This window comes from Pholis gunnellus (assembly GCF_910591455.1).
Source record: "Pholis gunnellus genome assembly, chromosome: 19".
NCBI classification, from domain to species: Eukaryota; Metazoa; Chordata; class Actinopteri; order Perciformes; family Pholidae; genus Pholis; species Pholis gunnellus.
The window spans coordinates 21431765-21459142 of record NC_136546.1 but is presented as its reverse complement, the minus strand read 5'-3'; the positions used below and the strand labels follow the sequence as shown (position 1 = coordinate 21459142).

Here is a 27378-nt window from a genome sequence, read left to right as displayed (position 1 = left end):
GATTTCATCATCTTTCAAAAGCGCTTCAAAGTGTTTTGTAGTTCACTCATCTGATATCTGAGGAAGAGTTTCTGTCCTCTGTGAGGCCTTTACACCAACACCAACACCAACACCATGCATTCAGTGTGTAGTACATCATAGAACATCATGAAAGGTCAGTGTTTTATTTAGTATAGTATTTAAAGTCAGAGTATTTAAAGTCATAGTATTTTATTTAAAGTCAGCTGATGTCGTGAACTGAAGAAGACCATGTGTGTGGCTGAAAGCTCTACAAGCAGAATAGTAACTGACCCAATTCATGAAGTCTTCTGCTTTCTGATTGGCTCTGCTGTCTCTTCTCCCATCCGGACGCTCGGATTGGCTGCCTGTGGGCGTGTAATAAAGACCACGCCCCTCCTGAATATTTAATGAGCCTGCCAGACAGAACTGAGGGTGAAATGAATCTTTAACAGGGTCCTGAATTAAAGGATCAGTGATGATGTCATCATGTTTGGTTGAATAATAAACCAACAGTGACTCTCCAGATTCTTTTATTGAGTTTGTTCCATAATTACAAAGATTCTTTAACCCCCCCCCCCCCCCCCCTCAGAGGGCGGGGCCAACAGGAAAGATCATCACTGACACAAAATCAAAGATTATTTTTCTCCTAAAACAACAATATTGATGATGTGCAATTTAACAAAAGTTTAAAAATGAATTCATACAGTGTTTTTCCATCAGAGTGAGACCTCCGTCACCGCTAGCTCGGCGGCTAACGTCCTGCTAAAGCTTATCAACAACTTATTTAATAGAGAAGAAGAGGAGGCGATTGGTCCCTCAGAGCCAATCAGACTAAGGGTCACACACAGCAGCCATCAGCAGGGTTACAACCAGGGGGCGGGGCTTCCCAGCAGGTAAAATCCAACACAAATAAAAGCAGCTGGAAGCTCAGACTCACCCCGCCACAATAAAATCTAAACTCAGTCTGCAGACTGATTGGTTCATAAAACTCCTCCTCCCTCACGTACAGGGGGCGGGGTCACGCGGAGGCGGAGCCTCAGGGATCCATCTCCAAACCGTCCAATGTGAGCTGGCTGCGGTGGGGCGAGTTAGGACTGGGGGGGGCTGCTGGGGTTAGAGCTGTTAGAGGGGGTCGAGTGTTTGGTGGAGTCCGAGTCCGGCTGGAGGGAGGGAGGGAGGGAGGGAGGGAGAAAAGAGAGAGAGAGAGAGAGAGAGAGAGAGAGAGAGAGAGAGAGAGAGAGAGAGAGAGAGAGAGAGAGAGAGAGAGAGAGAGAGAGAGAGAGAGAGAGAGAGAGAGAGAGAGAGAGAGAGAGAGAGAGAGAGAGAGAGAGAGAGAGAGAGAGAGAGAGTTAAACTTTGTCCTTCACACATTTTGTAGTCCTGATCTCTAACTCAGTGTTGGTGGTAAATGTAGTCCATTGTGACCACAGAAGAACTACAGGTTGGTATTTAATCTGGATCAGAACCACCTGACATCCCATAATATAAGACTGGAGGATGTTCTGGATGAGGAGTCAGCAGAATGTGTGTGTGTGTGTGTGTGTATATATGCGTGTGTGTATATGTGTGTGTGTGTGTGTGTGTATATATGCGTGTGTGTATATGTGTGTGTGTGTGTGTATATATGCGTGTGTGTATATGTGTGTGTGTGTGTGTGTGTATATATGCGTGTGTGTATATGTGTGTGTGTGTGCGTGTGTGTGTGTATGTGTATGTGTATGTGTGTGTGCGTGTGTGTGCGTGTGTGTGTGTATGTGTATGTGTGTGTGCGTGTTACCTCCAGGTCCTGGTCCGGTTCAGAGATGCTTCGAGATGAAGCTCCTCCTCCAAAATCTGAACCAATGAAAACAGATTAAATGACGTCACATCTCAGTGATTGTGTGTATTTTAGCACGTCGATATTATATAATATATAATGTGTGTGTATTTACAGTTGTGTGTGTGTGTGTACAGGTGTGTGTACCTGAGGCTGTGCGTGTGATGTGTGTCTTGCTCCTCTGTTGCCGGGAGATACTGGACAGTGGGCGGGGCTTATCTTTAACTGGGTCATCCTGAGAGGAATGCATCACACTCTACACACACACACACACACACACACACACACACACACACACACACACACACACAAATATAAAACAAGAGTTACAGATATAACTAGGGTTCTATGAATCCTGGATGACCGCTAGAGCCGGGCCCCCGAGGAGCCGGAGCCCCCGAGGATCCGGAGCCCACGAGGATCCGGAGCCCACGAGGATCCGGAGCCCACGAGGAGCCGGAGCCCACGAGGAGCCGGAGCCCACGAGGAGCCGGAGCCCACGAGGAGCCGGAGCCCACGAGGAGCCGGGCCCCCGAGGAGCCGGAGCCACGAGGAGCCGGGCCCCCGAGGAGCCGGGCCCCCGAGGAGCCGGGCCCCCGAGGAGCCGGGCCCCCGAGGAGCCGGAGCCACGAGGAGCCGGGCCCCCGAGGAGCCGGGCCCCCGAGGAGCCGGGCCCCCGAGGAGCCGGAGCCACGAGGAGCCGGAGCCACGAGGAGCCGGAGCCACGAGGAGCCGGAGCCACGAGGAGCCGGAGCCGGAGCCACGAGGAGCCGGAGCCACGAGGAGCCGGAGCCACGAGGAGCCGGCTCTGAGGAACTCTCAAGTTGTTTCAGATGAACTACTAAGGGCTCCTGCAGCAAGGACTCATGGTAGATGTAGTTTCTGGCGTCTTTCTAGACTACAGTTCACGTTACTGATTCAGGACCAAGTGAGTGAAGGAAGGAAGGAAGGAAGGAAGGAAGGAAGTGGAATGAAAGGACAGAAAGCGGTGAGAAAAGAAGTGAGAGACATGTTTAGTTCAGTGTGCTTTGTTGCCTCTGATGATGATAATAATAATAATAATCATATCTTCTCCTCACAGCGTTGCCAGCGTGCGGCCTGGTCAGGAATCGTGTGCTTTGTATTTTCTAGAGATCGTTCTCTTGACGGGTTTCAGTGAGACGTTTGGGTCCACGCTGACGAGCCGGACGTTAACGTAGAAACACGATTCAAAGTTTAAAACAGACAGAACGCTGCACGTTATTGAGCCAACGGAGCGTCTCGACAGCCAGCACAGTTTACATGAAGGCAACGTTTCAGGGACATTTTATAATGGGTGTGTATTGCACGGCTCGTTCAGAGCTAGAGTGATGACATCACGGTCAGAGTGATGACATCACGGTCAGAGCGGAGCGGCTAAATATTCTGTGATTTTTCCAAACAAACTGCTCCCACGATGTTCACTCTTTAGACACGTTTTAAATCTGTGAATGCATCAGAAGCAGCTGCTCATCAGACTCCATGTTGAACCTCATCGCTCATGAACCGGCTTCATGTACACGTTCAGTCCAACAAAGACGGAGCCGTCTGTGAACCGTCACCACGAACACCAGAGTCAATCCAAGAGTCTGAGACGCAGAAACGAGAAGCGATCGAACTCACCGACGCTGCGGTGACATCACCGTGACATCACTGTGACATCACCGTGTGGATGTTATGACGAAGCCACACCGTCAACACTTACTGAGGAATTATTTAGTTTTTATTACAAATCATAATTTAAAGTGTTGCTGATAGATTTGTATGATCTAAACACTCCTTTGATTTATGGACGGAGGTCAAATTCGTATTCTGAATAATGATTCTGTTATTAATGAGGATCAGCTGGAGGAGGAGGAAGAGGAGGAGGAGGAGGAGGAGGGGGAGGAGTCTCAGTCTCTGACTCTCGTTAAACTCACATTCTATGTTGCTGTGAAGTTTAAAATGAAAATCTAATAACCGTCCAATGGAATCACTGGATCCGTGGCCGAGCAGACCAGGAGACGAGTGGTCCAGTGAAGGAAAGGAGAGCTAGAGCAGGGGTGAGGGAGACAGAGAGAAGCTGGCCTACCATTCCCAGAGAGGAGGTTGAGGGAGAGGAGGAGGAGGAGGAAGGCTGCAGGAGGCTCTGCTGGGAGGAGGAAGAGGAGGCGTCTTTCTGCAAGAAGGCGCCGGCCGACGCCGACGTCATGTGATAGACATGCTCAAAGTTGGAGGGGGGAGAGATGAGGGAGTGACAGAAGGAGGAGGAGGAGGGGGAGGGGGATGGAGAGGGGGAGAGGGAGATGACATCACCAACCTGAAGATCAGGGGGGAGGAGGGAGGTGAGACAGGGGGAGGAGAGAAGAGAGGAGTCAGTGTGAGGGGAGAGGAGGTGAGGGAGAACATGCCGGCAGGAGGAGACGGTGGAGCAGGGAGGAGGAGTTACCAGAGGGAGGTCCATGAGGACCTGCATGCCGTCTCCTGGTCCCATGTGGGCCACGTGGTTAAAGTTCGTGGGATTAGAAATCATCTTTGATCTGAGCTCCGGATCCCTGAGCATCTCCCTAAGACACACAATAATACACGTTTATTACACGTTTATTACACATTTATTACACACAATGATTAACACATGAATGAAACAGTCACCTCCTCTGCTGAAGCCGCTCCTCCTCCGGAACCTTAAACAGGAACTTCCTCTTGCTGCGCGTTCGAACCATTAACTTCCTGCTCTGGTCCGACGTCTCCGGGATGGTGAGGTCTCCCTCTGAGGACACACAGGTAGAGACAGACAGGTAGAGACACACAGGTAGAGACAGACAGGTAGAGACACACAGGTAGAGACAGACAGGTAGAGAGACAGACAGGTAGAGACAGACAGGTAGAGACAGACAGGTAGAGACACACAGGTAGAGACACACAGGTAGAGACACACAGGTAGAGACAGACAGGTAGAGACAGACAGGTAGAGACACACAGGTAGAGACAGACAGGTAGAGACAGACAGGTAGAGACAGACAGGTAGAGACAGACAGGTAGAGACAGACAGGTAGAGACAGACAGGTAGAGACACACAGGTAGAGACACACAGGTAGAGACACACAGGTAGAGACAGACAGGTAGAGACAGACAGGTAGAGACACACAGGTAGAGACACACAGGTAGAGACACACAGGTAGAGACACACAGGTAGAGACACACAGGTAGAGACACACAGGTAGAGACACACAGGTAGAGACAGACAGGTAGAGACACACAGGTAGAGACAGACAGGTAGAGACACACAGGTAGAGACACACAGGTAGAGACACACAGGTAGAGACAGACAGGTAGAGACAGACAGGTAGAGACAGACAGGTAGAGACACACAGGTAGAGACACACAGGTAGAGACACACAGGTAGAGACAGACAGGTAGAGACACACAGGTAGAGACAGACAGGTAGAGACAGACAGGTAGAGACAGACAGGTAGAGACAGACAGGTAGAGACAGACAGGTAGAGACACACAGGTAGAGACACACAGGTAGAGACACACAGGTAGAGACACACAGGTACAGACAGACAGGTAGAGACACACAGGTAGAGACACACAGGTAGAGACACACAGGTAGAGACAGACAGGTAGAGACAGACAGGTAGAGACAGACAGGTAGAGACACACAGGTAGAGACACACAGGTAGAGACAGACAGGTAGAGACACACAGGTAGAGACACACAGGTAGAGACAGACAGGTAGAGACACACAGGTAGAGACAGACAGGTAGAGACACACAGGTAGAGACACACAGGTAGAGACACACAGGTAGAGACACACAGGTAGAGACAGGTAGAGACACACAGGTAGAGACAGGTAGAGACAGACAGGTAGAGACAGACAGGTAGAGACACACAGGTAGAGACACACAGGTAGAGACAGACAGGTAGAGACAGACAGGTAGAGACACACAGGTAGAGACACACAGGTAGAGACAGACAGGTAGAGACACACAGGTAGAGACACACAGGTAGAGACACACAGGTAGAGACACACAGGTAGAGACACACAGGTAGAGACAGACAGGTAGAGACACACAGGTAGAGACACACAGGTAGAGACACACAGGTAGAGACACACAGGTAGAGACACACAGGTAGAGACAGACAGGTAGAGACAGGTAGAGACAGACAGGTAGAGACAGACAGGTAGAGTCAGACAGGTAGAGACACACAGGTAGAGACAGACAGGTGGAGTCAGACAGGTGGAGACACACGGGTAGAGACACACGGGTAGAGACAGACAGGTGGAGTCAGACAGGTGGAGGTGGGTGAGCTTCAGGACCCTGAAGTAGTGAGACAGGTCCAGGTGAGTCCTTACCTGACGAGGTGTTGCTGAAGTAGATCAGACGAGGAGGTTCTGAGCTCAGCAGGTTTAAGGTTCCTTCAACATTCAGAGGGCGGATCTGAGGACAGAGACTGTGATGTCATTGACTGCCGCTCCACTGTGATTGGCCGGTTCCCAGCAGTGCCGAGTTGTGATTGGTTACCTTGCGGAGGAGGGAGATGGTCTGGACCCACTCTGCAGTGTGAATATCGAAGACGTCGAGTCCGTATTCACTGTAGACCGTCAGGTGGGAGGAGTTGGAGCCTGGAGAGACAGACAGGTGTTGATGAAAACCTAGAACCTGGTTCCACATCAGGTGACGGTCTATGAACCGGTGTCAGTAACGTACTGCATGACAGCGGCGTGGCGGGCCACATCAGCTCCTGGGTCCTGGACCGGCGGCCCTGTCCGTCCACGTAGATGCCGAGCTGGCTGAAGCAGAGCAGCGACTCGGTAGAGCCCACCTCCAGGGCGTGCAGGGCGTCATGGGGCTGCTGGGCCAGGAAGGTCAGCGACGGGTCAGCCGGGCTCACCAAGCTGATGGGGGACGACTCCCCCTGCAGGGCCAGCAGAGCGAAGCCCGAAGGATAACCGACGCACAGCCGCTCCCTCACCATGCCCAGCCACTGCACGGTGCCCGGAGCCTGCACCTCCCACAGCTTCTTGTGGTGCGGCTTCGCCCGGGTGATCTCGTAGCACAGAACCTGGAGGATCAGAACCGCAACGTAAGAACAGGAGCAGAACCGCAGCGAGGTGGTTTTCCCCGTCCCGGTCCCGTCCTCCAGAATCCTGACCTGACGTTTGACGGCAGCCAGCAGGCAGGCGGGGCCTCCGGGCCGGAGCACCCCGGTGGTCAGAGCCTGGCAGCCTTTGGTCTCCGTCAGCTTGATGTCGAAGGCTCCCTCGGCTCCCTCCAGCGCCCCCCAGTGGTGGAGGTGAACGTGACGATTCCGACCACAGAGCAGAGCCACGATCTTCTCCTTCGGGATCAGATCGATCTGATAAACCTTCTTACTGTCTGCTGCTCGCACGATCACTGGAGAGAGAGAGAGAGACAGCGAGAGGTGAGACACCTATCGATCATCAACAGTCCAACTGTCCGTCTGTCCGCCTGTCTCACCGTCTCTGGTGACCTCCACCACAAACAGTCCGTCTTCGGTTCCCAGAGCGATCCTCTCCCGGTCTGTAGGGACAGGAAACGAGGATTCATCAGTACTAGTACTCAGTACACAGTCTGCAGTACTAGTACTCAGTACACAGTGTGTCAGTACTAGTACTCAGTACACAGTCTGCAGTACTAGTACTCAGTACACAGTGTGTCAGTACTAGTACTCAGTACACAGTCTGCAGTACTAGTACTCAGTACACAGTGTGTCAGTACTAGTACTCAGTACACAGTGTGTCAGTACTAGTACTCAGTACACAGTCTGCAGTACTAGTACTCAGTACACAGTCTGCAGTACTAGTACTCAGTACACAGTCTGCAGTACTAGTACTCAGTACACAGTGTGTCAGTACTAGTACTCAGTACACAGTGTGCAGTACTAGTACTCAGTACACAGTGTGTCAGTACTAGTACTCAGTACACAGTCTGCAGTACTAGTACTCAGTACACAGTCTGCAGTACTAGTACTCAGTACACAGTCTGCAGTACTAGTACTCAGTACACAGTGTGCAGTACTAGTACTCAGTACACAGTCTGCAGTACTAGTACTCAGTACACAGTGTGCAGTACTAGTACTCAGTACACAGTCTGCAGTACTAGTACTCAGTACACAGTCTGCAGTACTAGTACTCAGTACACAGTGTGCAGTACTAGTACTCAGTACACAGTCTGCAGTACTAGTACTCAGTACACAGTGTGTCAGCAGTAGTGTCAGTAGTAGTGTCAGTAGTAGTGTCAGCAGTAGTGTCAGTAGTAGTGTCAGCAGTAGTGTCAGCAGTAGTGTCAGCAGTAGTGTCAGCAGTAGTGTCAGCAGTAGTGTCAGTAGTAGTGTCAGCAGTAGTGTCAGCAGTGTCAGCAGTAGTGTCAGTAGTGTCAGTAGTAGTGTCAGTAGTAGTGTCAGTAGTAGTGTCAGTAGTAGTGTCAGTAGTAGTGTCAGTAGTAGTGTCAGTAGTAGTGTCAGTAGTAGTGTCAGCAGTAGTGTCAGCAGTAGTGTCAGTAGTAGTGTCAGCAGTAGTGTCAGCTGTAGTGTCAGTAGTGTCAGTAGTAGTGTCAGCAGTAGTGTCAGCAGTAGTGTCAGTAGTATCAGTAGTCGTGTCAGTAGTAGTGTCAGTAGTAGTGTCAGTAGTAGTGTCAGCAGTAGTGTCAGCAGTAGTGTCAGTAGTAGTGTCAGTAGTAGTGTCAGTAGTAGTGTCAGTAGTAGTGTCAGTAGTAGTGTCAGTAGTAGTGTCAGCAGTAGTGTCAGTAGTGTCAGTAGTAGTGTCAGCAGTAGTGTCAGTAGTGTCAGTAGTAGTGTCAGTAGTAGTGTCAGCAGTAGTGTCAGCAGTAGTGTCAGTAGTGTCAGTAGTAGTGTCAGTAGTAGTGTCAGCAGTAGTGTCAGCAGTAGTGTCAGTAGTATCAGTAGTCGTGTCAGTAGTAGTGTCAGCAGTAGTGTCAGCAGTAGTGTCAGCAGTAGTGTCAGTAGTATCAGTAGTCGTGTCAGTAGTAGTGTCAGTAGTAGTGTCAGTAGTATCAGTAGTCGTGTCAGTAGTAGTGTCAGTAGTATCAGTAGTCGTGTCAGTAGTAGTGTCAGTAGTAGCTGACCCAGCACAGCAGCAGACAGCGTGGTCTTGATGAGGGGCAGCGAGGCGTCGTAGGCCTCGTGCAGGACGTGGACCTGTTGGTTCTTCAGCAGGTTCTTGGTCAGGATGCTCTGCAGACCCTCCAGGATCCGGACCCACTTCCTCTTCTCCACCTCACTCTCCGCCAGCACCAGCAGAGACACCGCCGACAGCTGAGAGATCAGCTGTGACGACGTCACCTAATCGTGGCAAAAACAAAGGATAGGGGTCACGAGGAGGTCAGAGGTCAAACAGCGAGAGGTCACAGGAGGTCTACCGACCCTGAAGATGCAGGGGATGTCCTTCCTGGTGGCGTGGATCACATCCGACGCCAAGACGGAGCTGACGGAGAACTCCTCGTCTCTGAAACACGAGGGAACAAGTTAAAGGATCATCTAAGTGGAGAGCAGTCCTTCAGAGGATCAGCAGACACTTAACCCCAAACATCAAGAAACCAGAATGATCAAATCTGAAAACCTTCTGCAGACTAGAGTGCTGACAGTCACCTGAGATCCAGCACCAGACTGGCCCCCGCCCCCGGCTGGGTGGACTTCCCCTCTGGGACGTCGTAGAGGAACAGTTTACAGTCGGAGACCAAAGCGAAGGCTCGCTGCCAGCCCTTCTTCACGCCGCTGGGCTTTGGGATCTGAAAGACAGACGGCAGCAGTTACCCTGACGTAGCCTTTGTAGGCGGGGCCTCATGACCTCATCACTTACCCTGACGTAGCCTTTGTAGGCGGGGCCTCATGACCTCATCACTTACCCTGACGTAGCCTTTGTAGGCGGTGCCGATGCCTCTCTGGACGTCGATGCCCTGCGGCCTCCTGGCGTGCTCTGCTGGGATCGGACAGACCAGGGGGGCGTGGTCTTTACAGGAAACGTGGCAGATGAAGGAGCACACTGAGGAGAGACGGAGAGTCAGGACCTTTGTGTTGACTCGTCTGGAACAAAGAACTACATCTCATCACCAGATGAACCGGTGGAGTTTCCGTCTAACAAGGAAACAGTCTGACAACATTACATCAGTCATTGAGCAGACAGTTCAGACTGCATCACAGCGTGGACATTCTGGGGTGAAGAGTCTCGCTCAAGGACACATCGACATGCGACTAGCGGAGCCGGAGATCGAACCCTGCTCTCCACTTAGCCACGGTCGCCCAACATCTCAGTTGGATCTGGTCTACCTGCTCCAGGAATACGTCGGCGTATAAAGCTTGTAGCTTCCTGTTGCCAGTAGCTGGCGCTATGACTGCGGGTCAATATTGGAGCGGAGACGTCATCAGGACTGGACTCTGATCCACGTTACGGCAACATGGTTCTAACTGAAGAGCCTCACAGTTCAGCATCTTCAGATGCTGCTGACCAGAGTCCATCCGGTGGAATCTGGTCAGCAGGAGTTACTCAGAGAGCCTGGAAATCACATTCAATTCAAAATGTCCGACTTCCTGTTAGATTTCATACGTCGAGGAGCCACAGCCATGTTTAAAACCATCAATCATCAAGTACAAAGTGTTTCACGCTGTTGAGCTCCTTCAGCTGCTCAAACATGTGATTCACTAGAAGAAGACTTATGAACAGAGATTCCAATCAGAGAAGAAGGAGGTGTTACCTTCACAGGCGTATCCCTGTCTGAGGAGGCCCACCATCAGGGAGGTGCAGTGTGTGCACTGAGTCGGGCTGGAGAAGGTCTTGATGCTCAGCTGGTGAGCTTTGGGCTGTGAACACACAAACATGATCAACATGAAGACAAAGAAGCTCCTGGAAGAAGACAGACCAGTGAAGGATTCAGACTGGATCACTGGACCACCGCAGTCCATCTGGACCAGTTCACTACTCCACTCGTCTACAGTTAAACCCACACTACCCTCCACATCCACCAGGGTCCACCAGGGTCCACCAGGGTCCACCAGGGTCCACCAGGGTCCCACTAAGGTCAGTGGTACCGGACCGCTAGGGTCTGCTTATATCCACCAGGGTCCGCTAGGGTTGTCGAAGCTCCACCAGGGTCCGCATAGATCCACCAGGGTCCGCTAAGGTCTGCACAGGTCCATCAGGGTCCGCTAGGGTCGGCCATGGTCCGTCATCAGAGTGCAGGCGTAGGTTTTCTCCACTTTGTTGCGACTGCGCAGACATGCATGCTTGAAGCGTCTGCACATGTACGGCGTCCTCCAAGTGGACTCCAGGATGCAGTAAGAACAGAACCACTACGCTATCGTGGCGTCGGGAGAATAAGGCTTCACTGGTACCGGACTGTATCTACTGTCCTACCCCCTACAGGAGACCGCTCACCTGGGGAAAGCGTACCTTTAGTGTGGTCAGGGCTGAGCTCTGGTAGGTGGGGGAGGGGCTCGCTGGGACTGACGCAGCTTTAACTTCCTGTTGAAACAAACGGACTCAGGTGAGGACAGGTAGAGGATCCGTCACGATCCTCTGAGTCCACAATTCAACTTCACCATTCCATCTCCAACTGAAACTCATTTACATTTTAAACACCTGTAGCAAACAGAAGGTATTTGGGATGAGATGGTGATCTGATTACACACGTGAGGATCCGTGTTAGTGACTGACCTCGTGTTCAGAGGTGGTGGAGGGTGAAGGGGGCGTGGTCTCTGGCTTCATGGGGGCGGGGTCTATGTCTGCGGTCTGCAAAGAGAGGAAGCATTGAACATCACTGTGGACACACTTCAACATGTATGAAAACCTCTCAGTCCAGCTGTTCCTACTGACGGTAGTTTATTAACACCGAGTTCTCCTGAAACTACAGCTCAGTATTAAATCATCGTGATCTGCGGTACGGATTAGTGTTCTTCACCTCAGTGATAACAGGTTTCACGTTTCACTGACTCATGAACTAGAGAAAGAGGTTTTCCTCTTCCTGCAGTGGCTCTGTGGCGCCCCCCTGTGGAGGCTTCTGCCTGTTACAGGATGTTCATCGGTTCATTGAAATACATGCGACCTGGTAGTCTGAAGAAGACCAGAGGATTTGGTCAAAAGCTCTACAAGTAGCCAACGAGCTAATATTTCAGTGAAATGTAGCTACACTCCTCAGTGACGGATCCTTTGGTGCTGATTGGCTGAACAACCCGCTGATGTTCCTGAGAGCCAATCAAGTGAAAGGTGGCTAAACAGGTGTGAGGTCATTGTGGTTAAAGGAGTCTAGCTACTATTAGCACAAAGCTAGCAGCAACAACTGAGGTTAGATCTGACAGCTAGCTGCCCCAGAGGATTGTGGGTAAGGGTATCGGTATGCAGGGCATTGTGGGTAACATGGCAGGTGAACTTACGTCTTCCCAGAGAGCGAGCAGCGAGGAGGAGGAGCAAACTGACGCCTCCATGTTGCAGAGAGAAACAAACAGCTTCAGAGACTACACCTGAGTGACATCATCATCATCATGTGACATCATGTGACCTGCTGCTTGGTGAGTTCTGGGGTTAAATACCAGCTACTGGTCATATGTTCCGGTTATAAACGAGGAACATTCAGAGGAAAATATCTCTGAATTTACTACATTAATGTCGTAACTTTACGGGAAAAAACCTGAATATTCTCTGAGATTAAACTCAAAATAATTCAGAAAATAGTTAAAATATGTTTATTTTCACTCACTTTGGACGGTTTGATCAACTACAGCACAGCACTGGTAACTGTTCTATCAGTGTTTGTTCATTATGAAACGTGTTTATGGAGACATAAGGCTGAGAACCACAGACAGGTGAGACAGACAGAGACAGACAGGTGAGACAGACAGAGACAGACAGGTGAGACAGACAGAGACAGACAGGTGAGACAGACAGAGACAGACAGGTGAGACAGACAGGTGAGACAGACAGGTGAGACAGACAGAGACAGACAGGTGAGACAGACAGAGACAGACAGGTGAGACAGACAGAGACAGACAGGTGAGACAGACAGGTGACTCACTCTGAAGGTGAGGTCAGGAGCCAAAGGAGACGTGTTGAAGTATTCAAAGATGGAGTCCTGGAAGTCTGGAAGCTTCAGACCTGCAGAGAACCAGACTAGAGGTGAAGACCTGAATGAGGTCGCCTGGTTAGTTTTACCTGAGGGAGTCTACTGGACCACGTACAGGACCATGAACTGAACCCTGAGGGACTCCAGGTGGTCTCACCTTTGTCAGAGCGGGAGCGGCTGTCCTCCACGTCTTTCTTCAGACTCTCCACCTGCTCGCCCATCTCCAGACTCCTCTCCTCCGACTCCTTCAGCTTACTGCAGACAGACAGACAGACAGGTGAGGAGACAGGCAGGTGAGGAAGGAGAAGCTGTTGTTCTCTGTGTGACCTCTGACCTCTCCAGGTTGATGTTGGCAGCTTTGACTTTGCGCAGCTCCTCCTGAACCAGCTGCTTGGCTCTGATCTCAGCATCCAGAGCCGACTGGAGCTCCAGACGAGCCGACATGTCCAACTTCTGACTGCGACGCACCTTCCACAGGGGGTCCTACGGGGGGGGGGGGGGGGGGTCAGTGGTACTGATGGAGAACATCTACAAACACCAGCAGAAGTCTTCACCCACTTATCATTTACCCTGTAAAACCTGGAACCAATAGAGATTTTTATTTGGATTTTATGTAATAGACCAACACTAAAAAGACAAAGATGGTAAAGTGACAACACAGGTACTCCTGACCCAGGTACTCCTGACCCAGGTACTCCTGACCCAGGTACTCCTGACCCAGGTACTCCTGACCCAGGTACACCTGACCCAGGTACTCCTGACCCAGGTACTCCTGACCCAGGTACTCCTGACCCAGGTACTCCTGACCCAGGTACACCTGACCCAGGTACTCCTGACCCAGGTACTCCTGACCCAGGTACACCTGACCCAGGTACTCCTGACCCAGGTACTCCTGACCCAGGTACTCCTGACCCAGGTACTCCTGACCCAGGTACTCCTGACCCAGGTACACCTGACCCAGGTACTCCTGACCCAGGTACACCTGACCCAGGTACTCCTGACCCAGGTACTCCTGACCCAGGTACTCCTGACCCAGGTACACCTGACCCAGGTACTCCTGACCCAGGTACTCCTGACCCAGGTACTCCTGACCCAGGTACTCCTGACCCAGGTACTCCTGACCCAGGTACACCTGACCCAGGTACTCCTGACCCAGGTACTCCTGACCCAGGTACTCCTGACCCAGGTACACCTGACCCAGTGCTCCTCCTGAGACAGGTGCTCCTGTATGTTAAGCTTCTGACAGCAAGTTTGTGAAAGAATTCCAGGCTCTCCGGGTTTGAAAGGTGCGTGAGGGGTGTGTGTGTGTGTGTGTGTGTGTGTGTGTTACCAGAGGTCTTGTTCCTAGACTGGAGCTGCGCAGTGTTTCCAGCTCCTCCGTCATCTTGGTGGCCAGAGCCTGAAGGTAGCCTCGAGCATCCTTCTCATCGCTCACCCTGAACACACACACACACACACACACACACACACACACACACACACACGTTAGGAACACAGAGACCTCCTCCTGGTGCACCAGACACACGTTAGGAACACAGAGACCTCCTCCTGGTGGGACTCACCACTGGATGATCTCAGCGATCTGAGCCTCCCAGTGAGCCACGCTCTCCTTCTTGGAGGACAGGTCCTGCAGGTCGTCCTCCAGCTGACGGTTCTGAGCCGTCAGCTGATCCACGAAGGAGCACAGCTGAGAGGAACGCAGAGTTACTCACGGATCATGTCACAATGTTTCAGATGTTTCATTAAACTACTTTAATTCAGGACTTGAGGACCACAGGACTTCACCTTGTCAGTTTCAGCCGTTAGTTTGCGGTTTTCTTCGGTCAGAAGGTTTTTCTCTCGTTCAGATTTCTCCTTCAGAGCTGAAACAGCTTCATCCATCTCTGCTTGTCTGCAGGAACACAACAAAACCTGGTTCAGGACTCACCTGCCCCCCTTCCTGACCTGGTTCAGGACTCACCCTCCCCCCTTGCTGACCTGGTTCAGGACTCACCCTCCCCCCTTGCTGACCTGGTTCAGGACTCACCTGCCCCCCTTGCTGACCTGGTTCAGGACTCACCTGTCCCTCTTGGCCTTGTCCAGCTTGTCTCGTAGCTGCAGCAGCTCCTTGTTGGCGGAGAGCTGCGCCCCCTCGGACTCGTGCAGGTCTTTGCGGAGGTTCTTGATCTCGGAGGAGTGGGAGGAGTCTCTCCTCAGCAGCTCCTCCTCGTAGAACAGGATCTTCGTATCGAGATCTGCCTTCAGACGGGACAGCTCCTGCTGAAACTCTGCACCCCCGACTACCGCCCCTCGACCCTGCTGAGACTGAGACCAGATCCAAAACCACAATCACTCACTTCTGTTCATTTAAAGGACCGGTTTGAGTTTCAGAGCGTCACCATTGATTGTGTGTGTGTGACCTCTGACCTTCAGCTTCTGCAGCTCTGTCTCCAGCTGTTTGGAGTAAACCTCACTGTGCTCCCTCAGCTTCCTCTCCTTCTGCGCCTCCGCCTTCGCATCGTCCAGCTGAGCCTCCAGCTGACAAACACATACAAGGCTTTTATTCTGAAGGACAGGAAGTGACTGATGGTGAGAAGTCCCCCGGGGGTCACGGGGGTCAAACCTTTCTCTCACCTCCTTGCGGTTCTTCTCGGTCTTGCGGATCTCCTGTCTCGTGGCGTCCATCTTCTGCAGGAGGGCGTCCATCTCCTCCTCTTTGTCCCGGAGCTGACGGGACAGACGCTGTTTGGAGGAGCGCAGGTCGGCCATCCTCTCCGACAGGTCGGAGAACTCCTGCAGGGCCAGCTTCCTCTGAGAGTGAGCCTCCTTCAGCTCCTTCGTCTGACTCCTCAGACGCTCCAGAGAGTCCGCCAGCTGCTGCTCACAGGAGACCAGGTTCAGGACTCAGCTGATACTGGACCAGTCACATTCAGGTGGGGGGGGGGGGGGGCATGAACCTGAGGGTACTTAGACCTGATCCTCATGGACCTGAGAGTACTTAGACCTGATCCTAATGGACCTGAGGATACTTAGACCTGATCCTAATGGACCTGAGGGTACTTAGACCTGATCCTAATGGACCTGAGGGTACTTAGACCTGATCCTAATGGACCTGAGGGTACTTAGACCTGATCCTAATGGACCTGAGGGTACTTAGACCTGATCTTAGCTGAGCCACATATGTACTTGGGTAGACCAGAGAACAGCATCAGTGAACTACCTTGTGGACTTCTTCTTTCTCCTGTCTCAGGGTCTTCACCTGCCTCTCCAGGGTCTTCAGTTTGGAGGCGGAGCTCTCGTAGTCCTGTCTGAGTGTGACCGCCTCCTCCAGCTGGTGCTCCAGCCTATCAGAGTCTAGGGGAGGAAGAGGGGCGGGGCTTACTCACCTGATGGATACTGACGCTGAACATGACCAAAGATTGAATCTGAAGTCATTAATACTGCTGCTACTAGTACTACTGCTAGTACTGCTGCTACTAGTACTACTGCTAGTACTGCTGCTACTAGTACTACTGCTAGTACTGCTGCTACTAGTACTACTGCTAGTACTACTACTAGTACTGCTGCTACTAGTACTACTACTAGTACTGCTGCTACTAGTACTACTACTAGTACTGCTGCTACTAGTACTACTACTAGTACTACTGCTAGTACTGCTGCTACTAGTACTACTACTAGTACTACTGCTAGTACTGCTGCTACTAGTACTACTACTAGTACTGCTGCTACTAGTACTACTACTAGTACTGCTACTAGTACTGCTGCTAGTACTGCTGCTACTAGTACTACTACTAGTACTGCTGCTACTAGTACTACTACTAGTACTGCTGCTACTAGTACTACTACTAGTACTGCTGCTACTAGTACTACTACTAGTACTGCTACTAGTACTGCTGCTAGTACTGCTGCTACTAGTACTACTGCTAGTACTGCTGCTACTAGTACTACTACTAGTACTGCTGCTACTAGTACTACTACTAGTACTGCTGCTACTAGTACTACTGCTAGTACTGCTGCTACTAGTACTACTACTAGTACTGCTGCTACTAGTACTACTACTAGTACTGCTACTAGTACTGCTGCTACTAGTACTACTACTAGTACTACTACTAGTACTGCTGCTACTAGTACTGCTACTAGTACTGCTACTCCTACTCCTAGTACTCCTACTACTACTAGTAATACTACTAGTACTGCTGCTACTAGTACTCCTACTACTACTCCTACTACTAGTACTGCTACTCCTACTACTACTACAACTAGTACTACTACTCCTACTACTAGTACTGCTACTCCTACTACTACTACTCCTACAACTAGTACTACTACTCCTACTACTAGTACTACTACTCCTACTACTACTACTACTACTCCTACTACTACTCCTACTACTAGTACTACTACTCCTACTACTACTCCGAGTACTACTACTCTAGTACTACCACCACCACTCTAACCTGCCAGCTTCTTCTTCAGCCGTTCGATCTCCTCGTTGAGCTTCTTGATCTCTTTGTCTCGGGTCAGAGTTCCTCCTCGAGCCGGAGCCTGGAGGGCCTGAGTGGACTCTGCAGATCCAGAGGTCAAAGGTCAGGAGTACTACATCCAATGAATAAAGTCCTGTACACTTTAAACACACGTCTGTCTCACCCTGCAGTTTGCGGTTCAGCTCCTGTTTCTCCTGCTCCAGTCGGCGGATCCTCCTCTCGAAGGCCTCGACCTCCTGACCTCCTCCTCCTCCTCCTCCTCCCACCTCCTCCTGACGGAGGCCGAGTCCCGTCTGGCTGACGGAGCTGCGGTCAGCGAAGCAGCTGTCGGTGGTGTAAGTGAAGCCGACGAAGGGGAGGTGCTGACCAGTGAAACCAGTGTGAGACATGGGAGGGCTGACGTCCTGCAGGAGAAACACGGTGAGACTGGACCACCTTCATAGTCCACAGGTCTGTAATGTCTTTAATGTGGACCGGACCAGAACGACTAGAGACCTTAAAGACTAGAGGCAGGACCTGAACGACTAGAGGCAGGACCTTAAAGACTAGAGACCTTAAAGACTAGAGACAGGACCTTAAAGACTAGAGACCTTAAAGACTAGAGGCAGGACCTGAACGACTAGAGGCAGGACCTTAAAGACTAGAGGCAGGACCTGAACGACTAGAGACCTTAAAGACTAGAGGCAGGACCTTAAAGACTAGAGACCTTAAAGACTAGAGACAGGACCTTAAAGACTAGAGACCTTAAAGACTAGAGGCAGGACCTGAACGACTAGAGGCAGGACCTTAAAGACTAAAGACAGGACCTGAAAGACTAGAGACCTTAAAGACTAAAGACAGGACCTGAAAGACTAGAGACCTTAAAGACTAAAGACAGGACCTGAAAGACTAGAGACCTTAAAGACAAGAGACAGGACCTGGATGACTAGAGACAGGGCCTTAAAGACTAGAGACCTTAAAGACTAGAGACAGGACCTTAAAGACTAGAGACCTTAAAGACTAGAGACAGGACCTGGATGACTAGAGACCTGAATGACTAGACTGACGGGTTAATAAGCGGAACACCTGTGCAACGTGACTACTTTCCGTCCTCACCGGGTTCTTGAGGACGTCGTCGTCCACGTCGAAGTTGGAGGTGTCGGTGGGCGAGGACACGTCGGGGATGTACGGGGCCTCGGCCGACCGGATGTTGTCCCAGTCGATCCCGCTGAAGAACGGGTGGCTCTTGAAGTCGGAGATCCCGTTGGCGCCGAGTCGGTGTTCCCTGGAGCACAGCAGGCTCTGGATCAGGTCCTTGGCGTCCTCGGACACGTCGGCCACGTGAGACGGGAACTGGAAACGCTCCTGGAGACAAAGAGGGAAGTAAAGAGGACAGAAATGGAGACTAGTCCACTGAGACCGGTCCAGATTTAGAAGACAGGAAGTAGGACGAGAGTCAAGAGACAGACGACCTGGAAACGGCTCTGGCTCAGTACTCTGGCTCAGTACTCTGGCTCATTGTTGGTCAGAGAAATCCTGAAGGAACCTCAGCAGACCAAAGCCTCACCGCTTTTCTTATTGTGACTTAAAGTTATTTTGAATCCACAGACTGAACTCTGACCTCGTGGTTCATGATCTTGCCGTAGGTTTCCACCAGAGACTCGGCGTAGAACGGCGTTTCCCCGTAGAGCATCTCGTACATGCAGACTCCCAGAGACCACCAGTCACACTCCGGTCCGTAGCGGCCCATCCCGTCCTCCATCGCCTGCAGGATCTCTGGGGAGATGTAGTCTGGGGTCCCCACGGCCACAGAAGACTGCACCTGCACCGCGACCAGGGACACAGAGTCCTTAACCCCGCGTGGTCCTGGGCTCGTTTCTGACCCCGTTAGACGTCTGACGTCTCTAAATAAATGAGACTTCATTTCTTTTGCTTAACATTGAATGACTTTTCCTCCTTTAATGGGGACAACTGGGTAAACACAGACTCAACCTGTTGAGGTGTAAAGTGAGACGTAAAGCCATTAAAACACCCAGAATATATAAAACATCTCTTTCCAGCTGCAGGTCAGTGAGCTGTGATGATCTGCACGTTTCCACAGTAACAGGGTCCTGGAGGGTTTGGGTGTTTGATTTAAAGGGATATTTAGTACCCGACACATACACTCGGGGAGCAATTTTAATTATAATAATTTTCTGGAGGGTCAGAAATGGGTGAAGTCTGTCCCTGGAGGACTAAAGTCAACGTAACAACGAGAGTGTTGGTGTGTTACCGTGCCGTCCTCCATCATCCGGAGACAAGACCCGAAGTCAGCGAGGCGGATGTGACCGTTCACATCCAGCAGGACGTTGTCTGGTTTAATGTCTCTGTGACATTAAAACACATTAAATAACCATTAAAACACACTAAATAACCATTAAAACAGATTAAATAACCATTAAAACACACTAAATAACCATTAAAACACATTAAATAACCATTAAAACACACTAAATAACCATTAAAACACATTAAATAACCATTTAAACACATTAAATAACCATTTAAACAGATTAAATAACCATTAAAACAGATTAAATAACCATTAAAACACACTAAATAACCATTAAAACACATTAAATAACCATTAAAACACATTAAATAACCATTTAAACACATTAAATAACCATTTAAACACACTAAATAACCATTTAAACAGATTAAATAACCATTAAAACACCTTCAGCCTCCACATTCCCCCCAGTGATCCCAGTGGAACCAGTGGAACCAGTGGAACCAGTGGAACCAGTGGAACCAGTGGAACCAGTACCTGTGGATGTAATGCTGCTGGTGGATGGAGTGGACGGCGAGCACCATCTCAGCCACGTAGAACTTGGACATGTCCTCTGGAAGACGATCTTCAAACTTACTGAGCAGCGTCAGCAGGTCCCCGCCCACGTAGTAGTCCATCACCAGGTACTAGCAGAGACCCACAGTCAGTGACACCCCTGAACATGTATACTCAGCTGTAGAGCCACTGTGGCTGAGCGGAGAGCAGAGGATCGGCGGTTTGATCCCGGCTCCACTAGTCACATGATTCACAGACACACTGAACCCCAAACTGCTGCTGAAGCTGAGCCCACGCTGCAGAACGTGATAGAACGTGATAGAACGTGATAGAACGTCTGATAAATGACTAATGTAATAATCACCAATCAATCACAGAGCGGACCCCGAACCCTAGTAGCAGTAGTACCAGTAGCAGTAGCAGTAGTAGTAGTACCAGTAGCAATAGTAGCAGTACCAGTAGCAGCAGTAGCAGCAGTAGTAGTAGCAGTAGTAGCAGTAGTAGTAGTAGTACCAGTAGTAGTAGCAGTAGTACCAGTAGTAGTAGCAGTAGTAGTAGTACCAGTAGTAGCAGTAGCAGTAGCAGTAGTAGTAGTAGCAGTAGCAGTAATAGCAGTAGTAGTAGTAGCAGTAGCAGTAGCAGTAGTAGCAGTAGCAGTAGCAGTAGCAATAGTAGCAGTACCAGTAGCAGCAGTAGCAGTAGTAGTAGTAGTACCAGTAGTAGTAGCAGTAGTACCAGTAGTAGTAGCAGTAGTAGTAGTACCAGTAGTAGCAGTAGCAGTAGCAGTAGTAGTAGTAGCAGTAGCAGTAATAGCAGTAGTAGTAGTAGCAGTAGTAGCAGTAGCAGTAGCAGTAGTAGTAGCAGCAGTAGTAGCAGTAGTAGTAGCAGTAGCAGTAGCAGCAGTAGCAGTAGCAGCAGTAGTAGCAGTAGTAGTAGCAGTAGCAGTAGTAGCAGTAGCAGTAGCAGTAATAGTAGCAGTAGCAGTAGTAGCAGCAGTAGCAGTAGCAGTAGCAGTAGCAGTAGCAGTAGTAGCAGTAGTAGTAGCAGTAGTAGTAGCAGTAGTAGTAGCAGTAGCAGCAGTAGTAGCAGTAGCAGTAGCAGTAGCAGTAGCAGTAGCAGTAGTAGTAGCAGTAGTAGCAGTAGCAGTAGTAGTAGTAGCAGTAGCAGTAGCAGTAGCAGTAGTAGTAGCAGCAGTAGCAGTAGTAGTAGCAGTAGCAGTAGTAGCAGTAGCAGTAGCAGTAGTAGTAGCAGTAGTAGCAGTAGTACCAGTAGTAGCAGTAGTAGCAGTAGCAGTAGCAGTAGCAGTAGTAGCAGTAGCAGTAGTAGTAGCAGTAGTAGCAGTAGTAGCAGTAGTAGCAGTATCAGTAGTACTGACCAGGTAGTTGTCGTCCTGGAAGGCGTAGTGCAGCGTTGTGATCCACTGACTGTCTCCTTTCACTAGAACGTCCCGTTCTTCTCTGAAACACGCCGTCTGAACACAGAACATGTTTACATGTTGAATACAACACGCTAACAACACGCTAACATCCAGAACACTATCACAACATGTTGGAACAAACATGTTGACATCAACCAATAACTCACCTCCGCTCTCTTCAACATCTCCCACTTGTTGAGGATCTTCATGGCGTAAACTCTCTCTGTGTGCTTCATCTTCACCACAGCAACCTGAGACACACATGCAGGTCAGGGTCTAGATCAGGGTCAGGGTCTAGATCAGGTTCAGGGTCTAGTTCAGGTTCAGGGTCTAGTTCAGAGTCAGGGTCTACTTCAGAGTCAGGGTCTACTTCAGAGTCAGGGTCTACTTCAGAGTCAGGGTCTACTTCAGAGTCAGGGTCTAGTTCAGATTCAGGGTCTACTTCAGAGTCAGGGTCTACTCCAGAGTCAGGGTCTACTCCAGAGTCAGGGTCTACTCCAGAGTCAGGGTCTAGTTCAGAGTCAGGGTCTAGTTCAGAGTCAGGGTCTAGTTCAGAGTCAGGGTCTACTTCAGAGTCAGGGTCTAGTTCAGAGTCAGGGTCTACTTCAGAGTCAGGGTCTACTTCAGAGTCAGGGTCTACTTCAGAGTCAGGGTCTAGTTCAGAGTCAGGGTCTACTTCAGAGTCAGGGTCTACTTCAGAGTCAGGGTCTACTTCAGAGTCAGGGTCTAGTTCAGGGTCAGGGTCTACTTCAGATTCAGGGTCTACTTCAGATTCAGATTCAGGGTCTAGTTCAGGGAAACGTTGTTTTTGTTCTCTTTGACATGAAGTCTGTTCAAACAGGTTATTAAACTCTGAGTCAGACTTTACCTCAGAGCCACACCTGCACCACACACACACACACACACACACACACAGCTGTGTGTTTCTATACTGAGGCAGCAGGAGGGTGTGGCCTCGACACACCTTTATCTCTGGTATGTGGACAACACACACACACACACACACACACACACACACACACACACACACACACACACACACACACACACACACACACACACACACACACACACACACACACACACACACACACACACACACACACACACACACACTAACTTTTCTTCTGGAATTGATGCATTTTGAGTCACAATATCAAACGGAGAAGGAGGAAGAGGAAGATGAGAAGGAGAGATGAGGAGTTATGAAGAGGAGAAGGAGGAAGAGGAGGAGGAGAGATGAGGAGTTAAGAGGAAGAAGAGGAGAAGGAGGAAGAGGAGAGATGAGGAGTTAAGAAGAGGAGAGGATGTAAAGAAGATGGAGGGTCTTTTTCATTTCCCAATGTTGTGCCTCGTGGATTCTGTTCTTTGCGTCTTAGTCCCTCCCACTATGAGAACAGAGGAGACGAGGAGGAAACATGCCTTTAACAAACAGGAAGTCATACCTCTCCAAAAGCTCCTCGTCCAATCACCTTCAGCATCTCAAAGTCATCTCTGTGCAGCCGCATGTCCTTCACTGTGGTGGTGAACGGCCTCACTAAGGAGAGAGACCACACGCAGTTATTACACCGTTATTACGCTGTTAATACACTGTGGTGGTGAACGGCCTCACTAAGGAGAGAGACCACACGCAGTTATTACACCGTTATTACGCTGTTAATACACTGTGGTGAACGCCTCACTAAGGAGAGACCACACACAGTTATTACACTGTTATTACGCTGTTAATACACTGTGGTGGTGAACGGCCTCACTAAGGAGAGAGACCACACGCAGTTATTACACTGTTATTACGCTGTTAATACACTGTGGTGGTGAACGGCCTCACTGAGAGAGACCACACGCAGTTATTACACTGTTATTACGCTGTTAATACACTGTGGTGGTGAACGGCCTCACTAAGGAGAGACCACACACAGTTATTACACTGTGATTACGCTGTTAATACACTGTGGTGGTGAACGGCCTCACTAAGGAGAGAGACCACACGCAGTTATTACACTGTTATTACGCTGTTAATACACTGTGGTGTGAACGGCCTCACTAAGGAGAGAGACCACACGCAGTTATTACACTGTGATTACGCTGTTAATACACTGTGGTGAACGCCTCACTAAGGATAGAGACCACACACAGTTATTACACCGTTATTACGCTGTTAATACACTGTGGTGAACGCCTCACTAAGGATAGAGACCACACACAGTTATTACACCGTTATTACGCTGTTAATACACTGTGGTGAACGCCTCACTAAGGATAGAGACCACACACAGTTATTACACAGTTATTACACTGTGATTACGCTGTTAATACACTGTGGTGAACGCCTCACTAAGGATAGAGACCACACACAGTCATTACACCGTTATTACGCCGTTAATACACTGTGGTGAACGCCTCACTAAGGAGAGACCACACACAGTTATTACACTGGTATTATACTCATGAATATATATTATTACGTTATTACACTGTTATTGTTATTACATTGTTATTATATTACTACACTGGTATTACACCATTATTATTACATTGTTGTTATATTACTACACTATTACACTGTTATTACACTCAATAGTACTATTACAATGATATACTATTACACACAAAAATGAATGAAGATGTAATGAAGCTTAATCTGTAGTTGAGTGTAACAGACAGAGGATGATAAAGATGATGATGATGATGATGATGATGATGATGATGATGATGATGAAACTGAAACTATCAGTGACATCATTGAGGGTCACTGAGGGTCCTGGGACTGAGGAGGTCTCATGTGTACGGATGTAAACTCTCTGAGGCACAGTTGTGATTGTGAATGGATTGTTGGACTCACCGTGAGCCTATTTATAAAGAACAAGACTCGGCCTGCTTGTTCAGCCAAAAGCCTGATTTGAGTTGAAGATAACGTGAAGCTCCAGGAGAAGCTAAAATCACCACTAGGTGTGAAATATTCACCTAAACGCAGCTCTGGCCTCCCATTGGTCGAGGGCCGTGCAGCTAACTGCCGATTCTACGACCGGACGTCAGCGAGCAGATGAAAGCGTCGCCTCAACGTGTTTCTGGAGAGAACGGATAACTTCTACGCCGCGTTAATAGAATAGTTTATCGCTGAGAGCTCCGCCACCAAGTTAACCGCTGACTAGAAGGACCAGAAGAGGTTTCGGTTGGTGTCTGGGCAGAGTGAGGTCATTGTGTGTTTATTACCGTGTTACTGTGTTGTTATAACATGTTGCGCTTGTGCTCTGACGGCCGAGTCCCGTTATACTGTGAATTTAATACTGATACAGCTGCGATAGATCAGTCACTGCTAGTGGAGCTGGAGCTTCCACCAGAACATGAAGACCACCCGACCCCCCATGAAGACCCCCCATGAAGACCACCCGACTCCCCATGAAGACCACCCGACCCCCCATGAAGACCACCTAAACATCCATGAAGTCCACCTGAACCGCCATGAAGACCACCTAAACATCCATGAAGTCCACCTGAACCTCCATGAAGACTACCCGACCCCCCATGAAGACCACCTAAACATCCATGAAGTCCACCTGAACCTCCATGAAGACTACCCGACCCCCCATGAAGACCACCTAAACATCCATGAAGTCCACCTGAACCTCCATGAAGTCCACCTGAACCTCCATGAAGACTACCCGACCCCCCATGAAGACCACCTAAACATCCATGAAGTCCACCTGAACCTCCATGAAGTCCACCTGAACCTCCATGAAGACTACCTGAACCGCCATGAAGACCACCTGAACCGCCATGAAGACCACCTAAACATCCATGAAGACCACCTGACCCTCCATGAAGTCCACCTGACCCCCCATGAAGACTACCTGAACCCCCATGAAGACTACCTGAACCCCCATGAAGACCACCTGACCCCCCATGAAGACTACCTGAACCCCCATGAAGACCACCTGAACCCCCATGAAGACTACCTGAACCCCCATGAAGACTACCTGAACCCCCATGAAAACCACCTGAACCCCCATGAAGACTACCTGAACACCCATGAAGACTACCTGAACCCCCATGAAGACTACCTGAACCCCCATGAAGACCACCTGAACCCCCATGAAGACTACCTGAACCCCCATGAAGACTACCTGAACCCCCATGAAGACCACCTGAACCCCCATGAAAACTACCTGAACCCCCATGAAGACCACCTGAACCCCCATGAAGACTACCTGAACACCCATGAAGACTACCTGAACCCCCATGAAAACCACCTGAACCCCCATGAAGACCACCTGAACCCCCATGAAGACTACCTGAACCCCCATGAAGACTACCTGAACCCCCATGAAAACCACCTGAACCCCCATGAAGACTACCTGAACCCCCATGAAGACTACCTGAACACCCATGAAGACTACCTGAACCCCCATGAAAACCACCTGAACCCCCATGAAGACCACCTGAACCCCCATGAAGACTACCTGAACCCCTCTGGGTGGACCCCCCTGTCCCCGGGGAGAAGCTGGCGGCCCCTTGGTGACCGCTAAAGGGTCCCGGGACCTTGTGTGTGTTTTAACTGTTCTACAGAATAAGACGTGGCCCAGGATCGGGATCGGGTTTCGGGACCTACCCCACTCCAGGAAGTCGGTGATGTGCTTCTCCCTCTTCAGTGGGGAGTGAGAGACCTCCGTGTAGAAGCAGAGCAGCAGGTCCAGCAGCGCCTCCACGCTCAGAGAACCGGCCGCCTTCTGCTCCAGCAGCAGCTCCTCCAGACGCTTCAGACGGACCTGAGCCGACATCCTGGACCTGGACCCCCGGGACCGTTCTTCTCCGATGAGTAACCGACACTCAGTCCGATGAGTTACCGACACTCAGTCCGATGAGTACCCGACACTAACCGAGCCCGACCCGCCTCTCGAGGCTCTTCGGCTACGCTTCCGGTCGAGCTCCGCCTGCTAGCTGCGGCTAGCTCGTTAGCTCCGGGAAAACATTCCCGACCATTTTGATCCGTCCGTGTGTGTCGGTGAGTCGGTTGAGTCTCCTCCGGTTTAACCGTCGAGTCCCTTCGCGTTAGCGGCTCGTTGTGTCTACAGGCCCGCGTCTAGTCGGCTTTAATCCCGTAAATCTGGACTTTCCTCTCGATATATCGGTCGGATATCGGTGGGAGCGTCGACTCCCTCAGGTCGGCCGCTCCATGTCCACGGGGCGGTGTAATCAGCTCGGTACCATGACCGGGAGCTCCGGGACGGACTCGGGACGAACTACGTCACTCATTCGGTACCGTGTGCAGCGGGTCACCGAGGATCGGTTCGGTGTGTGAGCCAGGCTGCCGGTGCGGCTGGTCAGTGGGAATATGGCTGATCTCAGAGCGGATCATTCGGGAAGCTGAAGGCACCACAATACACTTCCTGTCTGGAAGAGTTTCACAATAACAGACACATTTAAAGTAATAAACACTTTTACTCAAAATAAAGGGCTACAACTTTATTTTGGCTAGAATATGAAAATAATACAAAGTAAGAGCTTTTATATAAATCTGTAGGATAAAGAAAGGAGATTATTTGCTCTCAAACTTCCAACATTAAGTACAATTTTAAGTTTCAATATATTTTAAAGAACAAATCAAAAGATACATCATAAACGATTAAATACACGTGTGATCTGCTTATATCCCTCAGGAATATATTCAGACAGTCAAATAAATTAACTGAATAACAGAAAAGCATTGAGAAAATATTTTAAAAACCAAAAAAAGAAAGGAAAATATGTATTATACTATAGAACATTAAAACTTCTCCGTG

General features: G+C 50.0%; 1 protein-coding gene across 2 annotated transcripts; it reads right to left on the bottom strand.

Moving 5' to 3' along the window:
- Nucleotides 1-581: 581 nt before the first annotated feature.
- On the bottom strand, nt 582-26945 carry cdc42bpb (CDC42 binding protein kinase beta (DMPK-like)). Of its 2 annotated transcripts, XM_079180431.1 has the most exons (38): nt 26208-26945; nt 23044-23135; nt 21766-21849; nt 21557-21652; nt 20164-20312; nt 19627-19720; nt 18976-19176; nt 18471-18719; nt 17539-17779; nt 17349-17456; nt 16112-16245; nt 15526-15768; nt 15319-15429; nt 14972-15216; nt 14698-14803; nt 14475-14599; nt 14243-14348; nt 13247-13395; nt 13070-13167; nt 12865-12944; nt 12227-12271; nt 11511-11585; nt 11247-11318; nt 10552-10657; nt 9706-9842; nt 9449-9588; nt 9224-9305; nt 8926-9142; nt 7300-7362; nt 6974-7215; nt 6529-6883; nt 6343-6443; nt 6174-6258; nt 4466-4583; nt 4263-4380; nt 1964-2072; nt 1778-1833; nt 582-1160 (listed from the first exon to the last, which is right to left on the bottom strand). In XM_079180431.1, exons 1-38 carry the CDS (start codon nt 26374-26376, stop codon nt 1089-1091), a joined length of 5073 nt encoding a protein of 1690 aa, XP_079036557.1. In that variant the 5' UTR covers nt 26377-26945; the 3' UTR covers nt 582-1088. The 2 variants fall into 2 exon arrangements, with proteins under 2 accessions (XP_079036557.1, XP_079036558.1); XM_079180432.1 differs by lacking the exon at nt 12227-12271.
- Between the last annotated feature and the right edge of the window lie 433 nt (nt 26946-27378).

Bases quoted from the DNA above. Each gene is read 5' to 3' on its own strand.
- cdc42bpb (XM_079180431.1), bottom strand. From the start codon at position 26,376: ATGTCGGCTCAGGTCCGTCTGAAGCGTCTGGAGGAGCTGCTGCTGGAG. The intron at 13,168-13,246 runs GTCAGAGGTCAC...GTCTGTCTGCAG, and splicing joins GCCAACATCAACCTGGAGAG to TAAGCTGAAGGAGTCGGAGG. The intron at 11,319-11,510 runs GTCAGTCACTAA...TTGTTTCAACAG, and splicing joins CCACCACCTCTGAACACGAG to GAAGTTAAAGCTGCGTCAGT.